Source organism: Rhinoraja longicauda, chromosome 3 (genome assembly GCF_053455715.1).
Source record: "Rhinoraja longicauda isolate Sanriku21f chromosome 3, sRhiLon1.1, whole genome shotgun sequence".
Classification (NCBI taxonomy): domain Eukaryota; kingdom Metazoa; phylum Chordata; class Chondrichthyes; order Rajiformes; family Arhynchobatidae; genus Rhinoraja; species Rhinoraja longicauda.
The window spans coordinates 95,877,395-95,898,002 of NC_135955.1; the positions used below are offsets into that span (position 1 = coordinate 95,877,395).

The 20,608-nt window shown below is 47.8% G+C and overlaps 1 protein-coding gene across 2 annotated transcripts in view; it reads left to right on the top strand.

Moving 5' to 3' along the window:
- The window catches only part of snx25 (sorting nexin 25), a 204,173-nt gene that overhangs the window by 101,674 nt on the left and 81,891 nt on the right, over nt 1–20,608 (top strand). For both annotated transcript variants that reach the window (XM_078396686.1, XM_078396687.1), the window contains exon 8: nt 6,098–6,168. In XM_078396686.1, coding sequence (XP_078252812.1) covers nt 6,098–6,168 — 71 coding nt within the window. The remainder of the gene's footprint in view (nt 1–6,097; nt 6,169–20,608) is intronic.

The following is a 20,608-nucleotide window of genomic DNA, read 5'->3' on the forward strand; positions in this document are numbered from 1 at the left end:
AATCTAGATACCCAGAGTAAAAACCATGGATCAGGCTTTGAATCTCATCGTGGCAGGCTTTGATTTAGATAAGTTTGATTTAGAATTCTGGTAACAAAAGGTGTCAGTTAATTGTGAATTGTGAATTGTTTCCCTACAATACATGGATAGGACAGGTTTAGAGGGATATGGGCCAAATGCAGGCAGGTGACAATAGACAATAGACAATAGGTGCAGGAGGAGGACATGCGGCCCTTCGAGCCAGCACCGCCATTCAATGTGATCATGACTGATCATTCTCAATCAGTACCCCGTTCCTGCCTTCTCCCCATATCCCCTGACTCCGCTATCCTTAAGAGCTCTATCTATCTCTCTCTTGAATGCATCCAGAGAATTGGCCTCCACTGCCTTCTGAGGCAGAGAATTCCACAGATTCACAACTCTCTGACTGAAAAAGTTTTTCCCCATCTCAGTTCTAAATGGCCTACCCCTTATTCTTAAACTGTGGCCCCTTGTTCTGGACTCCCCCAACATTGGGAACATGTTTCCTGCCTCTAACGTGTCCAACCCCTTAATAATCTTATATGCTTCAATAAGACGTTTCAGGGTGGGACTAGTGTGGATGGGGCATTGTTGGTCGGTGTGGGCAAGTTGGGCCGAAGGGCCTGTTTCCACGCTGCATGACTCTATGACTCTAAGACTCTAACAATCTGCAATACTGTCAGGGAAGAAACCTGCCATCCTCATCTGGTCTGTCTTGCATGTGACTCCTACGCAGCAACAGTGTGGTTAACTTCTAACTGCCCTCTGAAGTGGCCTCGCAAGTCATTCGGTTTTGATAAACCATAACAAAATGAATGGTGTGGGCATGTTGGGCCGAATGGCCTGTTTCCACACTGTGTAACTCTATGACTTGTCAAGATCAGCCTGACGTGGTCACACTGGATGGATCACAGCTGGTTAGCACGCAACAAAAGCTTTTCACTGTACCTCGGTACACGTGACAATAAACTGAACTGAAACTGAAAACTAAACTGAAAGTTGCAGAAATCACGCCTTACTTGCCAATGTCGCAGACTCGACCAGATCCATCCCTGGGCCACCAGCAGAGGTGCCGGCACAGTGGTTACAGTCGGGAGGGACTAGGATTGCCAACTGTCCTGTATTAGCCGGGACATCCCGTATTTTGGGCTAAATTGGTTTGTCACCTAACAGAGGTTGAGAAGCAACCCGCCTCCTGGCCCGGGCGGCCGCCTTTGGTGGAGCGGGAGCACATGGCTGCTGGCTGGGTGAGGTCATGTGGGGTGTGGGGCAGTGATGTCACCTTGTCCCTTATTTGGGAGTGAGATAGTTGGCAACCTCTAGGAGGGACCACCCTGAGTCATCAACACTGACCACAGATGCCATGAACTCTCACGGGATCAGGTTCAACTTGGACAAGAATGCCTCCTGATTACCACCCACCAGCTGATGAATCAATACCACCTTCGGCAGCACAGTGGCTCAGCAGTAGAGGTGCTGCCTTACACCGCCAGAGACTCGGGTTCGATTCTGACTACGGGTGCTGTCTGTACGGAGTTTGTACGTTCTCCCCGTGACCTGGGTGGGTTTTCTCCGGGATTTCCGTCCTCCCATAATCCAATCACGAGAAGGTTTGTGGGTCAATTGGCTTGGTACAATTGCAAATTGTCCCCCGTGCGTGTAGGATAGTGTTAGTGTGCGGAGATTGCTGGTTGGCGTGGACTCGGTTGGGCCGAAAGGCCTGTTACCACGCTGTATCTCTAAACAAACAAAACTAAACTAAACTAGCTATCTTACAGACTCTTGTGTACAAAATCATGAGACGAATAGATTGGGCAAACTCTTGCCCAGAGTTCGGGGATTCGAGAACCAGAGGACACAGGCTTAAGATGAAAGGGGAAAGACTTATTAGGGACCTGAGGGGTAATAATAGGAATGGACTCAGAGTTGTCGTCTCCAATCTACCCATCGCGGACGCATGTGTCTTTGGAACCTGGGATGTTCGGCATGTCCTCAACAACTCTCACCAAGTTCTACAGATGTGCCTTAGAAAGCATTTATTCAGGATGGATCGCAGCATGGTTTGGGAGCATCTCCATCCAAGACCACAAGAAGTTGCAGAGAATCGTGGACGCGGCCCAGACCATCACACAAACCAACCTCCCTTGAAGCGCCTCGACCCGAAACGTCACCCATTCCTTCTCTCCAGAGATGCTGTAGGTTAATTGGCTGGGCAAATGTAAAAATTGTCCCTAGTGTGTGTAGGATAGTGTTAATGTGCATGGATCGCTGGGCGGCGCGGACCCGGTGGGCCGAAGAGCCTGTTTCCGCGCTGTATCTCTAAATCTAAATCTTACTCCAGCCAGCATTTTGTGCCTATCTCCCTTCCATTGACTCCATTTATACCTCACGCTGCCTCAGCAAGGCCAGCAGCATCATCAAAGACCAAGTCTCACCCCAGTGACAGCTCTGCTTCGCTTTTTCAATAAAAATACTCCCATTTCAAATTTTAAAAAGTATATTTTTCTGTGGAATGCAGATAAACCCGGTTACAATAAATAAGTTATTTTGGTTGTAATATATATCTGAAGGCTGCAAGATGATTACATTCATTCATTTATTGCATTGATTTGGCCTGAGGGAACTACTCAATTCTCATGCGGACTCAGTCATCTGTTTTATCCCAGATTAATTAGTGCTTTGCAATAGTTGTTTGTCAAGCGTATGAGACGAATAATGGAAAAATGAAATTTGTTCCAGTCTTAATATCTAATGTCACCATTGAGCAGGTTCTGAGCATATTAAAGATTGCCAGGTTCAGTGAAAATTCTGTGGAATTCTCTGCCTCAGAAGGCAGTGGAGGCCAATTCTCTGAATGCATTCAAGAGAGAGCTGGATAGAGCTCAAGGATAGCAGAGTCAGGGGGTATGGGGAGAAGGCAAGAACGGGGTACTGATTGAGAATGATCAGCCATGATCACATTGAATGGCGGTGCTGGCTTGAAGGGCCAAATGGCCTCCTCCTGCACCTATTGTCTATTGTATAACTCTCTGCTGACATATTTCTGCACTCAGAACACTTTCATAGAATAAAAACAACTTGTTTGGAAAAACTCAGCGGGTCATGCAGCATCTGTGGAGGCAAAGGTACTGTCGAGGTTTTGGGATTGTAACCCAAGTTTAGGTTTTTAATATTGTCACGTGTACCGAGGTACAGTGAATAGCTTTTTTTTTGCTTGCTATCCAAAAAGATCCGATATTGTTTACATTACTACAATCAGTCGAACCCAAGTACAACAGTTGCTGCCGTACAGCGCCAGTGACCCAAGTTCCATCATGACTGCCGGTGCTGTCTGTACGGAGTTTGAACGTTTTCCCCGTGACCTGCGTGGGTTTTCTCCGGGATCTCCAGTTTCCTGCCGCACTCCAAAGACAGGAGACACAAAATGTTGGAGCGACTCGCTCAGCGGGTCAGGCAGCATCTCGGGAGAGAAGGAATGGGTGACGTTTCGGGTTGAGACCCTTCTTCAGAAAGGGGTGGAGGGTAGAAGGGAGGGAAGGGGGGAGTGGGGGAGGAGAGGGTGCTGCACCAATGCAGGAGAGGTTTGGGCCAAAGATACTAGAGGAACAAAGTGTTGTACGCAAAGGAGCGTAACGTCCGCCATTTTAGTGGGCAAAACCCACCGTTCGCTCTGCCTCTCGCAGTCTTTTGGGGGAACAGTATGTGTGATGATACCATTAAAATGCTGAATATTTCTCATCTATCAATTCACACGATTTTTGTTATTTTTCTTTCTAAATGTTTCTGCAAGTTTCTGCCGACTGAAATGGCGCTGTGACGTACTACGGTTTTTAGGGTCGAGTGGTCTATCTGGCTCCTCTAGTATCTTTGGTTTGGGCCCAACGGGTCCACTTGGTCTAGTATCCCTCTAAATCTCTCCTGTCCTATTCCAATTCTGTAAGAGGGGAGATAATAGTTTAGATAAATAGTTTCCATCTCTGTAATCCATTGTGAGTTGAATTTTCAGTGATTTTTTAGGGAAGAAAGGAAATCTTGTGTTTCGCAATTATAATTAGAGCAATAATCGTCATGGTATTTGTCTTGCATTTTTCTTGACGTTTTTTAACATAGAATGTAGAAGGATGCAGCACAGGAACTGGTGTTTCAGCCCACAATATCCATGCCGAACATAAGGCAAGTTTAGTTTAGTTTAGAGATACAGCGCAGAAACAGGCCCTTTAGGCCCACCGGGTCCGCGCCGACCAGCGATCCCCGCACATTAACACTATCCTACACCCACTACAGACAATTTTTACATTTACCAAGCCAATTAACCTACAAACCTGCACGTCTTTGGAGTTGAGGTTGTGGGAGGAAACCGAAGATCTCGGAGAAAACCCACGCAGGTCACGGGGAGAACGTACAAACTCCGTACAGACGGCGCCCGTAGTCAGGATCGAACCTGGGTCTCCGGTGCTGCATTCGCTGTAAGGCAGCGCCACTGTGACCTCCCCTTGCTCATGCTCCAGTTCAAGTTCATGCTCCATTCCCTGTGAGCGGCACGGTGGTGCAGTGGTAGAGTTGCTGCTTCACAGCGCCGGAGACCCGGGTTCAATCCTGACCGGGTGCTGCCTGTACGGAGTTTGTACGTTCTCCCCGTGACCTGCGTGGGTTTCCACCGAGATCTTCGGTTTCCTCCCACACTCCAAAGACGTACAGGTTTGCAGGTTAATTGGCCTGGTGCAAATGTAAAAATTGTCCCTAGTGTGTGTGAGGGATAGTGTTAATGTGCGGGGGGGTTGCTGGTGGGTGCAGACTCGACGGGAAGAAGGACCTGTTTCCGTGCTGTATCTCTGAACTAAGCTAAACAAATATCTACCGTATATGCCTATCCAAAAGGGCATATACGGTCGATAGGGCGGCAGTGGTAGAGTTGCTGCCTTACAGCGAATGCAGCACCGGAGACCCGGGTTCCATCCTGACTACAGGCGCTATCTGTACGGAGTTTGTACGTTCTCCCCGTGACCTGCGTGGGTTTTCTCCAAGATTTTCGGTTTCCTCCCACACTCCAAGGACGTACAGGATTGCAAGTTAATTGGCTTGGTGTGTGCAGGATGGTGTTAATGTGCGGGGATCGCTGGGCGGCGCGGACCCGGTGGGCCGAAGGGCCTGTTTCCGCGCTGTATCTCTAAACTAAACTAAACTAAAAGCCTCTTAAATGCTACTATCATATCTGCTTCCACCACTACCCCTGGCAGCACATTGCGGGAACCCACCGATCTCTCTGTAAACTATCTGCCCCGCGCATCTGCTGTGAAGTTTCCCCCTTTTATCTTAAAGCTATGCAAAATCAAAGCTTGGCTGGCACACCTCCTTGACATTTTACTTCTTTCATCTTAAAGCTGAGTTTTAAAAAAAAGTTACTCTCTATTGTACGTTTTTCCTACACAGTGTGTAGGAAGGAACTGCAGATGCTGGTTTACACCGAAGATAGAAGCAAAATGCCGGAGTGACTCAGCTGGTCAGGCAGCATCTGTGGAGAAAAGGAGTATGTGATTTTTTTGGATCGAGACCCTTCTAACCCTAACCTTAACCCGTATGCTTAGACTCATAGGTCCGATGAAGGGGTCTCAACCCAAACTTCACCCATTCCCCCTTCGACAACAGAAATTCAGCCTCATCTTCTTTCTAAAGGCATGTCCATTAATTCTGAGGCTGTGCCCTCTGGTCAATGAACAATAGACAATAGGTGCAGGAGGAGGCCATTCGGCCCTTCGCACCAACACCGCCATTCACTGTGATCATGGCTGATCATCAACAATCAGTAACCCGTGCATGCCTTCCTCCCAATATCCCTTGACTCCCCTTGACTCCGTTAGATAGAGCACCATGTCTGCTCGGCCCGAAACGTCGCCCATTCCTTCTCTCCTGAGATGCTGCCTGTCCCGCTGAGTTACTCCAGCATTTTGTGTCCATCTTTTAGCACTGGAGTATTGTGGTTGTGGGTATTTAGTGGGTATTTAATCTAATTGCCACTACATTGTGATTGCATATATTACTTAAGTCAAAAGAATTCACAATTCCGTCTCTTGAACAGATATCAAATTGTCGTTGAGATAATTCAAGCAACTACAATCAGCAGTTTACCACAGATGAAGAAACCAAAAGGTAAGACAATAGACAATAGACAATAGGTGCAGGAGTAGGCCATTTGGCCCTTCAAGCCAGCACCGCCATTCACTGTGATCATGGCTGATCATCCACAATCAGTGCCACGTTCCTGCCTTCTCCCCCTACTCCTTGACTACGCTATCTTTAAGAGCTCTATCTAACTCAGAGTTAGATGAGCAAGGCAGAGTTCCTGCTTAGTCGCCTTGTGACTAAAATTCTTTCTTTGTAGATGTAGCAACAGATTTTACACAAAATGCCGGAGTAACTGAGCAGGTGTAAACCTTCATATAACCATATAACCATATAACAACTACAGCACGGAAACAGGCCCGTTCGGCCCTACCAGTCCATGCCGACCACTCTCTCTGACCTAGTCTCATCTACCTGCTCTCAGACCATAACCTTCCAATCCCCTCTTATCCATATACCTATCCAATTTACTCTTAAATAATAAAATCGAGCCTGCCTCCACCACTTCCACCGGAAGCCCATTCCATACAGCCACCACCCTCTGAGTAAAGAAGTTAGAAGCAAAATGCCTTCATCTGCATTTCCTAGACATTTCCTTAACATTAGTTTGACTTCTCTAATTGTTTTTTATCCAACCCCGTCTTTGTGTGTTAAAAACGTGAACAAAGATAATAGACAATAGACAATAGACAATAGACAATAGGTGCAGGAGTAGGCCATTCAGCCCTTCGAGCCAGCATTCAATGCGATCATGGCTGATCACTCTCAATCAGTACCCCGTTCCTGCCTTCTCCCCATACCCCCTCACTCCGCTATCCTTAAGAGCTCTATCCAGCTCTCTCTTGAAAGCATCCAACGAACTGGCCTCCACTGCCTTCTGAGGCAGAGAATTCCACACCTTCACCACTCTCTGACTGAAAAAGTTCTTCCTCATCTCCGTTCTAAATGGCCTACCCCTTATTCTTAAACTGTGGCCCCTTGTTCTGGACTCCCCCAACATTGGGAACATGTTTCCTGCCTCTAATGTGTCCAATCCCCTAATTATCTTATATGTTTCAATAAGATCCCCCCTCATCCTTCTAAATTCCAGTGTATACAAGCCCAATCGCTCCAGCCTTTCAACATACGACAGTCCCACCATTCCGGGAATTAACCTAGTGAACCTACGCTGCACGCCCTCCATAGCAAGAATATCCTTCCTCAAATTTGGGGACCAAAACTGCACACAGTACTCCAGGTGCGGTCTCACCAGGGCCCGGTACAACTGTAGAAGGACCTCTTTGCTCCTATACTCAACTCCTCTTGTTACGAAGGCCAACATTCCATTGGCTTTCTTCACTGCCTGCTGTACCTGCATGCTTCCTTTCATTGACTGATGCACTAGGACACCCAGATCTCGTTGAACTCCCCCTCCTCCTAACTTGACACCATTCAGATAATAATCTGCCTTTCTATTCTTACTTCCAAAGTGAATAACCTCACACTTATCTACATTAAACTGCATCTGCCATGTATCCGCCCACTCACACAACCTGTCCAAGTCACCCTGCAGCCTTATTGCATCTTCCTCACAATTCACACTACCCCCCAGCTTAGTATCATCTGCAAATTTGCTAATGGTACTTTTAATCCCTTCGTCTAAGTCATTAATGTATATCGTAAATAGCTGGGGTCCCAGCACCGAACCTTGCGGTACCCCACTGGTCACTGCCTGCCATTCCGAAAGGGACCCATTTATCCCCACTCTTTGCTTTCTGTCTGTCAACCAATTTTCTATCCATGTCAGTACCCTACCCCCAATACCATGTGCCCTAATTTTGCCCACTAATCTCCTGTGTGGGACCTTGTCGAAGGCTTTCTGAAAGTCGAGGTACACCACATCCACTGACTCTCCCTTGTCAATTTTCCTCGTTACATCCTCAAAAAATTCCAGTACATTTGTCAAGCATGATTTCCCCTTTGTAAATCCATGCTGACTCGGAATGATCCCGTTACTGCTATCCAAATGCTCAGCAATTTCGTCTTTTATAATTGACTCCAGCATCTTCCCCACCACTGATGTCAGACTAACTGGTCTATAATTACCCGTTTTCTCTCTCCCTCCTTTCTTAAAAAGTGGGGTAACATTTGCTATCCTCCAATCCACCGGAACTGATCCTGAATCTATAGAACATTGAAAAATGATCTCCAATGCTTCCACTATTTCTAGAGCCACCTCCTTATGTACCCTGGGATGCAGACCATCAGGCCCTGGGGATTTATCAGCCTTCAGTCATATCAGTCTACCCAAAACCATTTCCTGCCTAATGTGGATTTCCTTCAGTTCCTCCATCACCCTAGGTTCTCCGACCCCTAGAACATTTGGGAGATTGTGTGTATCTTCCTCAGTGAAGACAGATCCAAAGTAACGGTTTAACTCGTCTGCCATTTCTTTGTTCCCCATAATAAATTCCCCTGTTTCTGTCTTCAAGGGACCCACATTTGCCTTGACTATTTTTTTCCTCATCACGTACCTAAAAAAACTTTTGCTATCCTCCTTTATATTATTGGCTAGTTTACCCTCGTACCTCATCTTTTCTCCCCGTATTGCCTTTTTAGTTAACTTTTGTTGCTCTTTAAAAGAGTCCCAATCCTCTGTCTTCCCACTCTTCTTTGCCATGTTATACTTCCTCTCCTTAATTTTTATGCTGTCCCTGACTTCCCTCGTCAGCCACAGGTGTCTCTTACTCCCCTTAGAGTCTTTCCGCCTCTTTGGAATAAATTGATCCTGCAACCTCTGCATTATTCCCAGGAATACCTTCCATTGCTGTTCTACCGTCTTCCCTGCTAGGGCCTCCTTCCAGTCAATTTGGGCCAGCTCCTGTCTCATGCCTCCGTATACTGTAATACCGACACTTCCGATTTTCCCTTCTGCCTTTCCATTTGCAGAGTAAAACTTATCATGTTGTGATCACTGCCTCCTAATGGCTCTTTTACCTCTAGTCCCCTTATCAGATCAGGATCATTACACAACACTAAATCCAGAATTGCCTTCTCCCTGGTAGGCTCCAGTACAAGCTGTTCTAAGAATCCATCTCGAAGGCACTCTACAAACTCTCTTTCCTGGGGTCCATTTCCAACCTGATTTTCCCAGTCTACCTGCATGTTGAAATCTCGGTGTGATAAAGTTTTTATGTTTTTTTTTTCTGCCTTTCCACCTCAGCCCTCATAAGGTCAATAGACAATAGACAATAGGTGCAGCAGGAGGCCATTTGGCCCTTCGAGCCAGCACTGCCATTCACCGTGATCATGGCTGATCATTCACAATCAGTACCCCATTCCTGCCTTCTCCCCATACCCCCTGACTCCGCTATCATTAAGAGCTCTTTCTAACTCTCTTTAAAGCATCCAGGGAATTGGCCTCCACTGCCTTCTGAGGCAGAGAATTCCACAGCTTCACAACTCTCTGAGTGAAAAAGTTTTTCCTCATCTCCGTTCTAAATGGCCTACCCCTTATTCTTAAACTGTGGACACTGGTTCGGGATTCCTGAAGGTGATAGGAGTAGAATTAGGCCATTCGGCCCATCGTCTACTCCGCCACTGAATTATGGCTGATCTATCTCTCCCTCCTAACCCCATTCTCCTGTTTTCTCCCCACAACCTCTGACACCCGCACTAATCAAGAATCTATCTATCTCTAGCCCTCTCAATTTGCTCCTCATTATACTCTCATTCCACTAGTGGGAGAGTCTAGGACCAGAGGGCACAGCCTCAGAATAAAAGAACGTACCTTTAGTATGGAGATGAGGAGGAATTTCTTTAGTCAGAGGGTGGTGAATCTGTGGAATTCATTGCCACAGATGGCTGTGGAGGCCAAGTCAATGGGTATTTTTAAAGCGGAGATTGACAGATTCTGGATTAGTACGGGTGTCAAAGGTTAGGGAGAGAAGGCAGGAGAATGGGGTTGAGAGGGAAAAATAGATCAACCATGATCAAATGGTGGAGCAGACTCGATGGGCCGAATGGCCTAATTATGTTCCTCTGTTTTATGGCCTTATTATTGTAATAGGTTCATTATTTTTCATATGTACCGCGATAGATAATAGGTGCAGGAATAGGCCATTCGGCCCTTCGAGCCAGCACCACCATTCATTGTGATCATGGCTGATCATTCTCAATCAGTATCCCGTTCCTGCCTTCTCCCCATACCCCCTGACTCCGCTATCCTTAAGAGCTCTATCTAACTCTCTCTTGAATGCATTCAGAGAATTGGCCTCCACTGCCTTCTGAGGCAGAGAATTCCACAGATTCACAACTCTCTGACTGAAAACATTTTTCCTCATCTCCGTTCTAAATGGCCGACCCCTTTTTCTTAAACTGCGGCCCCCGGTTCTGGACTCCCCCAACATCTCCCCCTTGCGATACAATGAAGAAAAATAGAGTTGCCTGCTATTTATCGTTAAACTCGATTATACATGAGTACAATTAAACCACACACAAGTACAAAGAAAAAATGGGCAAGATGGGCCGAGGGGCCTGTTTCCATGCTTCATGTCTCTATCACTCCACCATTCTCCAGAGATGGTTCCTGACCTGCTGAGTTACTCCAACGTGTTTTTATCTTTTTTTTTGTAAAGCAGCATCTGCAGTTCCTTGTATCGGAGTTCTGTTCAAATTGATTTTCAGGTGGTGCTGTTTGTAAATTGACAGCTCATGTTAGAAATGTTGACAAGATTACACTGTCTGTAAATTATAGCTGCACTTTTTCCTGCAGTTTCAACTTGGTTATCTCTCAGTTAGCGTTGTTAGTGCCAGGACATGACAGGGTTTTCATGACGGGCACCTGCATTTGTAGTGGAGAGTTATCTTCCTTTACCAGCAATTAGATTCTTTGAAGATCATTTCTATTTAATGCTACGGATGCAGATCAATGGATGGATTGCGTCACAAACTATTCCTGCCCAACAAGACAAGTGTGTGAATCATCACATGAAAAGCAAAAACATGGGCGGTCACGGTGGCGCAGCGGTAGAGTTGCTGCCTTACAGCGAATGCAGCGCCGGAGACCCGGGTTCCATCCCGACTACGGGTGCCGTCTATACGGAGTTTGTACGTTCTCCCCGTGACCTGCGTGGGTTTTCTCCGAGATCTTCCGTTTCCTCCCACACTCCACAGTCGTACAGGTTTGTAGGTTAATTGGCTTGGGGAATGTAAAAATTGTCCCTAGTGGGTATAGGATAGCGTTAATGTGCGGGCATCGCTGGTCGGCGCGGACCCAGTGGGCCGAAAGGGTCTGTTTCCGCGCTGTATCTCTAAACTAAAAGCAAGAGGAGGCATGGCGGCGCAGCGGTAGAGTTGCTGCCTCACAGCGCCAGAGACCCGTGTTCGACCCTGCCTACCACGCTGCCTGTACGGAATTTGTACGTTTTCCCCGCTACCGCATGGGTTTTCTCCACGATCTCCGGTTTCCTCCCACACTCCAAAGACGTACAGGTTTGTAGGGTAATTGGCTTTGACAAAAATTGTTAATTGTCCCAGGTGTGGGTAGGATGGTGTTAGTGCGCGTGGATCGCTGGTCGGCACGGTGGGCCGAAGAGCCTTTTTCTGCATTGTATCTCGAAATTAAAGAGTGACCATGTAGACACTGCAAGTCTACTTCACCATTCAGTAAAAAAAGGGTTCATTTTCTACTTCACTTTCCTCGGAAGCATTGTTATTTTGATGTACGACTTGATTCACGGCACAAGATCAAATGAATCAGACTGGTAATAAATAGAAGAAAAAATGTATTTTCCAGTTGATTTCCCACATATTGTCAAACTAGCACATTCTTTCTCATTTTTCAATGGGGGGGTTTGCTGATACTGCAGGCTCCAAGGATGTTGTGAAATTATCCACCAAATATTTGGACGAGACAGGCCGATACAGTGGCGCAGCGGTAGAGTTGCTGCCTTACAGCAAATGCAGCGTTGGGGACGCGGGTTCGATCCCGACTACGGGCGCTGTCTGTACGGAGTTTGTACGTTCTCCCCGTGACCTGCGTGGGTTTTTTCTGAGATCTTCGGTTTCCTCCCACACTCCAAAGACGTTCAGGTTTGGAGGTTAATTGGCTTGGTATAAATGTAAAAATTGTCCCTAGTGGGTATAGGATAGACTACAGACAATAGGTGCAGGAGGAGGCCATTCGGCCCTTCGAGCCAGCACCGCCATTCAATGTGATCATGGCTGATCATTCTCAATCAGTACCCCGTTCCTGCCTTCTCCCCATACCCCCTGACTCCGCTATCCTTAAGAGCTCTATCTAGCTCTCTCTTGAATACATTCAGAGAATTGGCCCCCACTGGTTTCTGAGGCAGAGAATTCCACAGATTCACAACTCTCTGACTGAAAAAGTTTTTCCTCGTCTCCGTTCTAAATGGCCTACCCCTTATTCTTAAACTGTGGCCCCTGGTTCTGGACTCCCCCAACATTGGGAATATGTTTCCTGCCTCTAACGTGTCCAACCCCTACGTTTCGATAAGATCCCCTCTCATCCTTCTAAATTCCAGTGTATACAAGCCTAGTCGCTCCAGTCTTTCAACATACGACAGTCCCGCCATTCCGGAAATTAACCTAGTGAACCTACGCTGGACGCCCTCAATAGCAAGAATATCCTTCCTCAAATTTGGAGACCAAAAACTGCACACAGTACTCCAGGTGCGGTCTCACTAGGGCCCTGTACAACTGCAGAAGGACCTCTTTGCTCCTATACTCAACTCCTCTTGTTATGAAGGCCAACATTCCATTGGCTTTCTTCACTGCCTGCTGTACCTGCATGCTTCCTTTCAGTGACTGATGCACTAGGGACACCCAGATCTCGTTGTCCGTCCCCTGTTCCTAACTTGACACCATTCAGATAATACTCTGCCTTCCTGTTCTTACCTCCAAAGGTGGATAACCTCATCTCACTTATCCACTTTAAACTCCATCAAGTGTTGTGTTCAGTTTTGGCTGAAGCACAATATCTAGCATGTTGTGGACACGATAAGAAAAGAAGAAGGGGACCACCCCGTGATCTAGCACTATCCTAGTCAAGTCAAGTCAAGTCAATTTTATTTGTACAGCACATTTAAAAACAACCCACGTTGACCAAAGTGCTGTACATCAATTCAGGTACTAAGAAAACGAACATACAATAATAATAATAATAATAATACATTTTATTTATATAGCGCTTTTCATATACTCAAAGACGCTTTACAGAGATTTTGAGAACATAGGGAAATTAATAAATAGATAAATAAGTAAATAAATAAATGAACAGAGAAAGGAGACAGTAGGTGAGGTGACCTTCAGTGGTTGAAGGCAGTACTGAACAGGTGAGACTTCAGCGATGTTTTGAATGTGGTGAGTGTGGGGGAGTCTCTAACGGTTTGGGGTAGTGAGTTCCATAGGGTGGGAGCAGCGATGGAGAAAGCCCTGTCCCCCCAGGATCTGAGTTTGGTCCGGATGTGGGGGGATAGGAGATTGGCAGTGGCAGAGCGGAGGGTGCAGGTGGGAGTGTGCCTGTGGAGGAGGTCGGTCAGGTAGGATGGGGCCAGGTTATGGAGGGCTTTGTAGGTTATGAGGAGGATTTTGTACTGGATTCTCTGGGGGATGGGGAGCCAGTGGAGTTTATAAAGGACGGGGGTGATATGGTCACGGATCGAGGTGTGTGTGAGTAGACGGGCAGCGGAGTTTTGAATGTATTGAAGTTTATTGATGATTTTTGAGGGAGCGCCATAGAGGAGGCTGTTGCAGTAGTCCAGACAGGAGGTGATGAAGGCGTGGATGAGGGTTTCTGCAGCTGTGGAGGAGAGGGATGGACGGAGACGGGCAATGTTTTTGAGGTGGAAGAAGGCTGTCTTTGTGATGTGTTTGATGTGTTTGTCGAAGGAGAGGGTTTGATCAAGGATGATTCCAAGGTTCCGGCACACAATGGCACACAAACATAACAGCACATACATAAACAGTTCACAGCGCCCCCTCATAGGGCCTCAAACGCCAGGGAGTAGAAATAGGGTTTGAGCCTGGACTTAAAGGAGTCGATGGAAGGGGCAGTTCTGATGGGGAGAGGGATCCTATACACAAAGGACAATTTACAATTTTACAAAAGCCAATTAACCTACAAACCCGCACGTCTTTGGAGTCTGGGAGGAAACCGGAGCACCCGGAGAAAACCCACACGGTCCCAGGGAGAACGTACAAACTCCGTACAGACAGCAGCACCCTTAGTTAGGATCAAAACCGGGTGTCTGGCGCTGTAAGACAGCAACTCCACCTCTGCGCCACCGTGCCACTTAACTAAACTAAACTGGGATCAGTATACTGTAGATAAATAGGCAGCCCAGTGGCACAGCGGTAGTGTTGCTGCCTTACAGCACCAGGGATCCAGTTTCAATCCTGACCATGGTGCTGTCTGCACGGAGCTTGTACGTTCTCCCTGTGACCATGTGGGTTTTCTCCAGGTGCTCCGGTTTCCACCCACATTCCCAAGACTTGTAGGTTAATTGGCTTCAGTAAAAACTGTAAATTGTCCCTGGTGTGTAGGATAGTGTTAGGGTACGGGGTGTTCGCCGGTCGGCATGGACTCGGTGGGCCGAAGGGCCTGTTTCCGCACTGTATCTCTAAACTAAACTAAAGATAGTTGAGGGCCAGCTTGGGTAAAGTGGGCTGAAGGACCCATGTCTGAGCTGTGACTTCAGGAGATGGAAATATACCTGTCGTTTGATTAGATTCTTGATTAGAACGGGTGTCAAGGGCTACGGGGAGAAGGCAGGAAAATTGGATTAGATGGGAGAGATCAGCCATGATTGAAAGGCGGAGTGGACTTAGGGTTGCCAACTGTCCAATATTAGCCGGGACATCGTATATTTTGGGCTAAATTGGTTTGTCACGTATAGGACCGCCCTTGTCCCGTATTAGGCCCAGGGGACGCTGTAGGCCCCGACACTGTAGGCCCGGACGCTGTAGGCCCCGACACTGTAGGCCCCAACACTGTAGGCCCGGACACTGTAGGCCCGGACACTGTAGGCCCCGACACTGTAGGCCCCGACACTGTAGGCCCGGACACTGTAGGCCCCGACACTGTAGGTCCCAACACTGTAGGCCCCGACACTGTAGGCCCGGACACTGTAGGCCCCGACGCTGTAGGCCCCGACACTGTAGGTCCCATCAGTTTAGGTCCCGACACTAGGTTTCCGACATTTCTGTTCAGCAGGTCCGCGCGCTGCCTAATGGAGGTTGTGCAGCAACCCGCCTCCCGGCCCGGGCGGTTGCCATTGGTGAAGCGGGAGCACGTGGCTGCCGGCTGAGTCAGGTCACGTGGGGCGCGGGGCGGTGACGTCACCTGGACCCATATTTGGGAGTGAGAGGGTGGACTCGATGGGCCAAATGGCCTAATTCTACTCCTAGAACTTGTGAACTTGTTTGGCTCTCAGCGGTCAAGACTTTCACCACAGCTGAAGCCTGACATTCAAAGCCAAACTATTGTGTCACACCTCCTGTAAATCTCTGCAAGGCCCAGCTGATGCAGGGGGTATCACAGCATGGGAAAAGATCACAGTTATACCATGTGTAGGAAGGAACTGCGGATGCTTTGTTTAAACCGAAGATAGACCCAAAAAGCTGGAGTAACTCAGCGGGTCAGGCAGCATCTCTGGAGAGAAGGAATGGGTGACGTTTTTCAGGTCTAGACTTCTTCATGTGCGTTAAGTCTGAAGTTCTTCAGACTTCTTCACGCACACTATGTGGCTGGTATAGTATACGCAGTAAATAAAACTGCAGTTTTACCAAAGATCATGCAACCCAGCCCTTGTTACAAGCTGCTGGTTGTCATAGAATTTTGTCATAGAGGGACGTGGGCCAAACGCAGGCAGGTGGGAATAGTGTAGATGGGGCATTTTTTGGCCGGCTTGGGCAAGTTGGGCCGAAGGGCCTGTTTCCACGCTCTCTGACTCTGTGACTACACCGATCAGCCAAAACATTATGACCACTGACAGGCGAAGTGAATAACATTGCTTATCTTGTTACAATGGCACCTGTCAAGGGGTGGGATATATTAGGCAGCAAGTGAACAGTCAGTTCTTGAAGTTGATGTGTTGGATGCAGGAGAAATGGGCAGGAGTAAAGACCTGAGCGACTTTGACAAGGGGCCAAATCGTTCTGGCCAGACGACTGGGTCAGAGCATCTCTGAAACGGCAAGTCTTGTGGGGTGCTCCCGGTCAGCAGTGGTGAGTACCAACCGACAGTGGTCCGAGGAGGGACAAACCACAAACCGGCGACAGGCAGGGTGTTGGGCGCCCAAGGCTCATCGATGAGCGAGGGCAACGAAGGCTATCCCCTCTGGTCCGAACCGACAGAAGGTCGACTGTGGCACAAGTCACAGAAAATGTTAATGGTGGTCACGGGAGGAATGTGTCACAATACACAGTGTATCGCACCCTGCTGCGTATGGGGCTGCACACGGAGGACCAACAGCATATTAGGCAGGTGGGCATAATGTTTTGGCTCATCTGGTCATAATGTTTTGGCTGATCAGTGTATATCCATGTACTTATTCAAAATCTTCTTAAATCCCACTTTTATATGTGCTTCCACCACCCTCTGTGTTTAAAAAAAGAACTTACTTGGTACATCTCCTTTAAACTTTGCCTCTCTCTCGTTATAGCTACGCCCTCTAGTGTTTGACATCTCCACCCTGGGGAAAAGGATCTGACTGTCTACCCTATCTGTGTCTCTCATAATTTTATATATGAGCGTTTGTCGGCACTGGGCCTGTACTCGCTGGAGTTTAGAAGAATGAGGGGGGACCTCATTGAAACGTACAGAATAGTGAAAGGCCTGGGTGGAATGGATGTGAAGAGGATGTTTCCACTGGTGGGAGAGTCTAGGACCAGAGGTCACAGCCTCAGAATTAAAGGACGTTCCTTTAGGAAGGAGATGGGAAGGAATTTATTTAGTCAGAGGGTGGTGAATCTGTGGAATTCATTGCCACAGAAGGCTGTGGAGGCCAAGTCAATGGACATTTTTAAAAGCAGAGATTGATAGATTCTTGATTATTACGGGTGTCAGGGGTTATGGGGAGAAGGCAGGAGAACGGTGTCAGGAGGGAGAGATTGATCGGCCAAGATTGATTCGTGCAGTAGACTTGATGGGCCGAATGGCCTAATTTTGCTCCCATCACTTATGACCTTGTGACCTCGTGTACTTCTCTCAGTTCTCCCCTCAGCCTCTAATGTTCCAGAGAAAAGGTTCCATGTTTGTTCACTCCCTCGCCTTCACGCTGCCTTGGCAAGGCCAGCAGCATAATCAAGGACTAGTCTCACCCTGGCCACTCCCTCTTCTCCCCTCTCCCATCAGGCATGGGGATACAGTAGTTTCAAAATGCACACCTCCAGATTCAGGGATAGTTTCTTCCCAGCTGTTATCAGGGACTGGACCGTCCTCTCACCAGCCAGAGTGCAGTCCTGACCACCCACCGACCTCATTGGAGACCTTTAATTGGACTTTATCCAACACTAAATGTTATGCCCTTTATCCTGTATCTGTACACAGTGGACAGTTTGATTGTCATCATCTTTTCATTGACTGGTCAGCACACAACAAAAAGCTTTTCACTGTACTTTGGTACACGTGACAACAATAAACCAAGCCAAATTTATAGCTAATGCCCTCTAATCCAAGCAGCATTCCGGTAAACATGAATTAATGAGATAAAAAGGCGGGCAAAACCAGGAAGACATTGAGTGTAGGAAGAGTGTGTATGTTCACACCAGTCTGAAGAAGGGTCTCGACCCGAAACGTCACCCATTCCTTCTCTCCAGAGGTGCTGCCTGACCCCCTGAGTTACTCCAGCATTTTGTGATACCTCTGAGTGTAGGATGGAAATGCAGATGCTGTTGTACACCGAAGATAGACACAAAAAGCCGGAGTAACTCAGCGGGTCAGGTAGCTGAAGAAGGATCTCGACCCAAAACATCACCCATTCTTTCTCTCCAGAGATTCAGCTAATGGTGGGGGTGACTCCTCCAGCTTTTTGTGTCTAGCATCTCTGGAGAAAAGGAATAGATGACGTTTCGGGTCGAGACCCTTCTTCCGAAGAAAAAGTCTGAAGAATGTTCTCGACCCGAAACGTCACCTGTTCCTTTCCTCCAGCGATGCTGCCTGGCCCGCTGAGTTACTCCAGCTTTTTGTGTCTATCTTCGGGAAGGCATTGAGTTCCTCTAAGTGTAGGAAATAAACTGCAGATGCTGGTCTAAATCGAAGGTAGACACAAAATGCTGGAGTAAACCAGCGGGTCAGGCAGCATCTCGGGAGAGAAGGAATGGGTGACGTTTCGGGTCGAGGCCCTTCTTCAGACTGATGTCAGGGAAGGGGGCGGGACAAAGATAGAATGTAGTCGGAGGCAGGAAGACTAGTGGGAGAGCTGGGAAGGGGGAGGGGATGGAGAGAGGGGGAAAGCCGGGACTATCTGAAGTTAGAGAAGTCAATGTTCATACCGCTGGGGTGTAAGCTGCCCAAGAGAAATATGAAGTGCTGTTCCTCCAATTTGTGCTGGGCCTCACTCTGACAATGGAGGAGGCCCAGGACAGGTATAACAGGTATAACAGAGCTTTATTTGTCGTTCGGTACCGAAGTACCGAACGAAACTACATAGCAGTCATAGAAAAAAAAAAGAACACAAGACACACGACCCCAACACAAACGTCCATCACAGTGACTCCAAACACCCCCTCACTGTGATGGAGGCAACAAAACTTCCACTCTCTTCCCCACGCCCACGGACAGACAGCTCGTCCCCGACCGACCCGCACAGTCCCCGCACCGTGCGCTGAAACGTCTCGCGGCCGAACTGGGCGATGGAAGGCCCCGCGACCAAGCCTTGCGCAGCTAAGTCCCGTGGTCGAGCCGCACCGGGCGATGTTAGGCCCCGCAGCCGAGCCGCACCCCGCGCCGTGAGGAAGAGAAAAGTCCCCCCCCCCCCCCACACCCACCCACCCACACCACCACCCCCTCCCACACATACACAACCAAAAAAATATATATAAAAACCATCCCAACACCGACACACAACAAAAAAAGGGAAAAAAAAGATGGATAGACTGCTAGTCAGCCGCTGCCGTTAGGATCGGGAATGGGAGGGGGAGTTGAAGTGCTGAGCCACCGGGAGATCAGGTAGAGATCAATATTGAGTTCCTCTACATTGGTTTGCATCGGCTCTCTGTGACTGTGTTTCCTGTGGCTTTCTGAGGCATTTATTTGCAGCTTAGTTTTAACTGCATTATTTGAGCTGAGGTTGCAGACTTTATAGGACGGGATTTCTATTCCTGTGCCGTCTTGCAGTATTATAAACAGCAGCGTGCAAATAGCTTGCTGAGTGTGACTGAACGTCGGTGCTGTAAATAGATGCAAACATCACTGACACATTGCCATGGTGGCATTATTCAGCTGATGTAGAGGTGACTCCTTCAGATTCAGGGACAGTTTCTTCCCAGCTGTTATCGGGCAACTGAGCCCTCCCACCGCAACCAGAGAGCAATGCTGAACTACCATCGGGACTATCCTTGATCGGACTTTACTGGCTTTACCTTGCACTAAACGTTATTTGCTTTACCCATGTATCTGTACACTGTAAACAATAGACAATAGACAATAGGTGCAGGAGCAGGCCATTCTGCCCTTCGAGCCAGCACCGCCATTCAATGTGATCATGGCTGATCATTCTCAATCAGTACCCCGTTCCTGCCTTCTCCCCATACCCCCTGACTCCGCTATCCTTAAGAGCTCTATCTAGCTCTCTCTTGAATGCATTCAGAGAATCGGCCTCCACTGCCTTCTGAGGCAGAGAATTCCACAGATTCACAACTCTCTGACTGAAAAAGGTTTTCCTCATCTCCGTTCTAAATGGCCTACCCCTTATTCTTAAACTGTGGCCCCTTGTTCTGGACTCCCCCAACATTGGGAACATGCTTCCTGCCTCTAACGTGTCCAACCCCTTAATAATCTTATACGTTTCAATAAGATCCCCTCTCATCCTTTTAAATTCCAGTGTATACAAGCTTAGTCGCTCCAGTCTTTCAAACGGCTCGATTGTAATCATGCATTGTCTTTCCGCTGACTGGTTAGCAAGCAACAAAAGCTTTTCGCTGTACCTCGGTACACGTGACGATAAGCAAAACTGAACTGATTCGAGATTATTACAGAATCGGATATTTTGGGCAAGAAAATATGGCCAATTCATTTCACTGGAGGCACAAGAAACTATAGGTACTGGGCCGAAAACAAAGTGCTGGAGGAACTCAGTGGGTCAACAGAATCTGTATCCTTCCCCAGATGCTGCCTGATCCCCATTGAGTTCCAGTGTACTGTCTGATTCACCTCTGCCCCATTGCGGACGTTGGACTTTGTCTCTGAACCTGATGCACTGCAATGCTGAGAACTATATTCTGCACTCGGTACCTTCCCCTT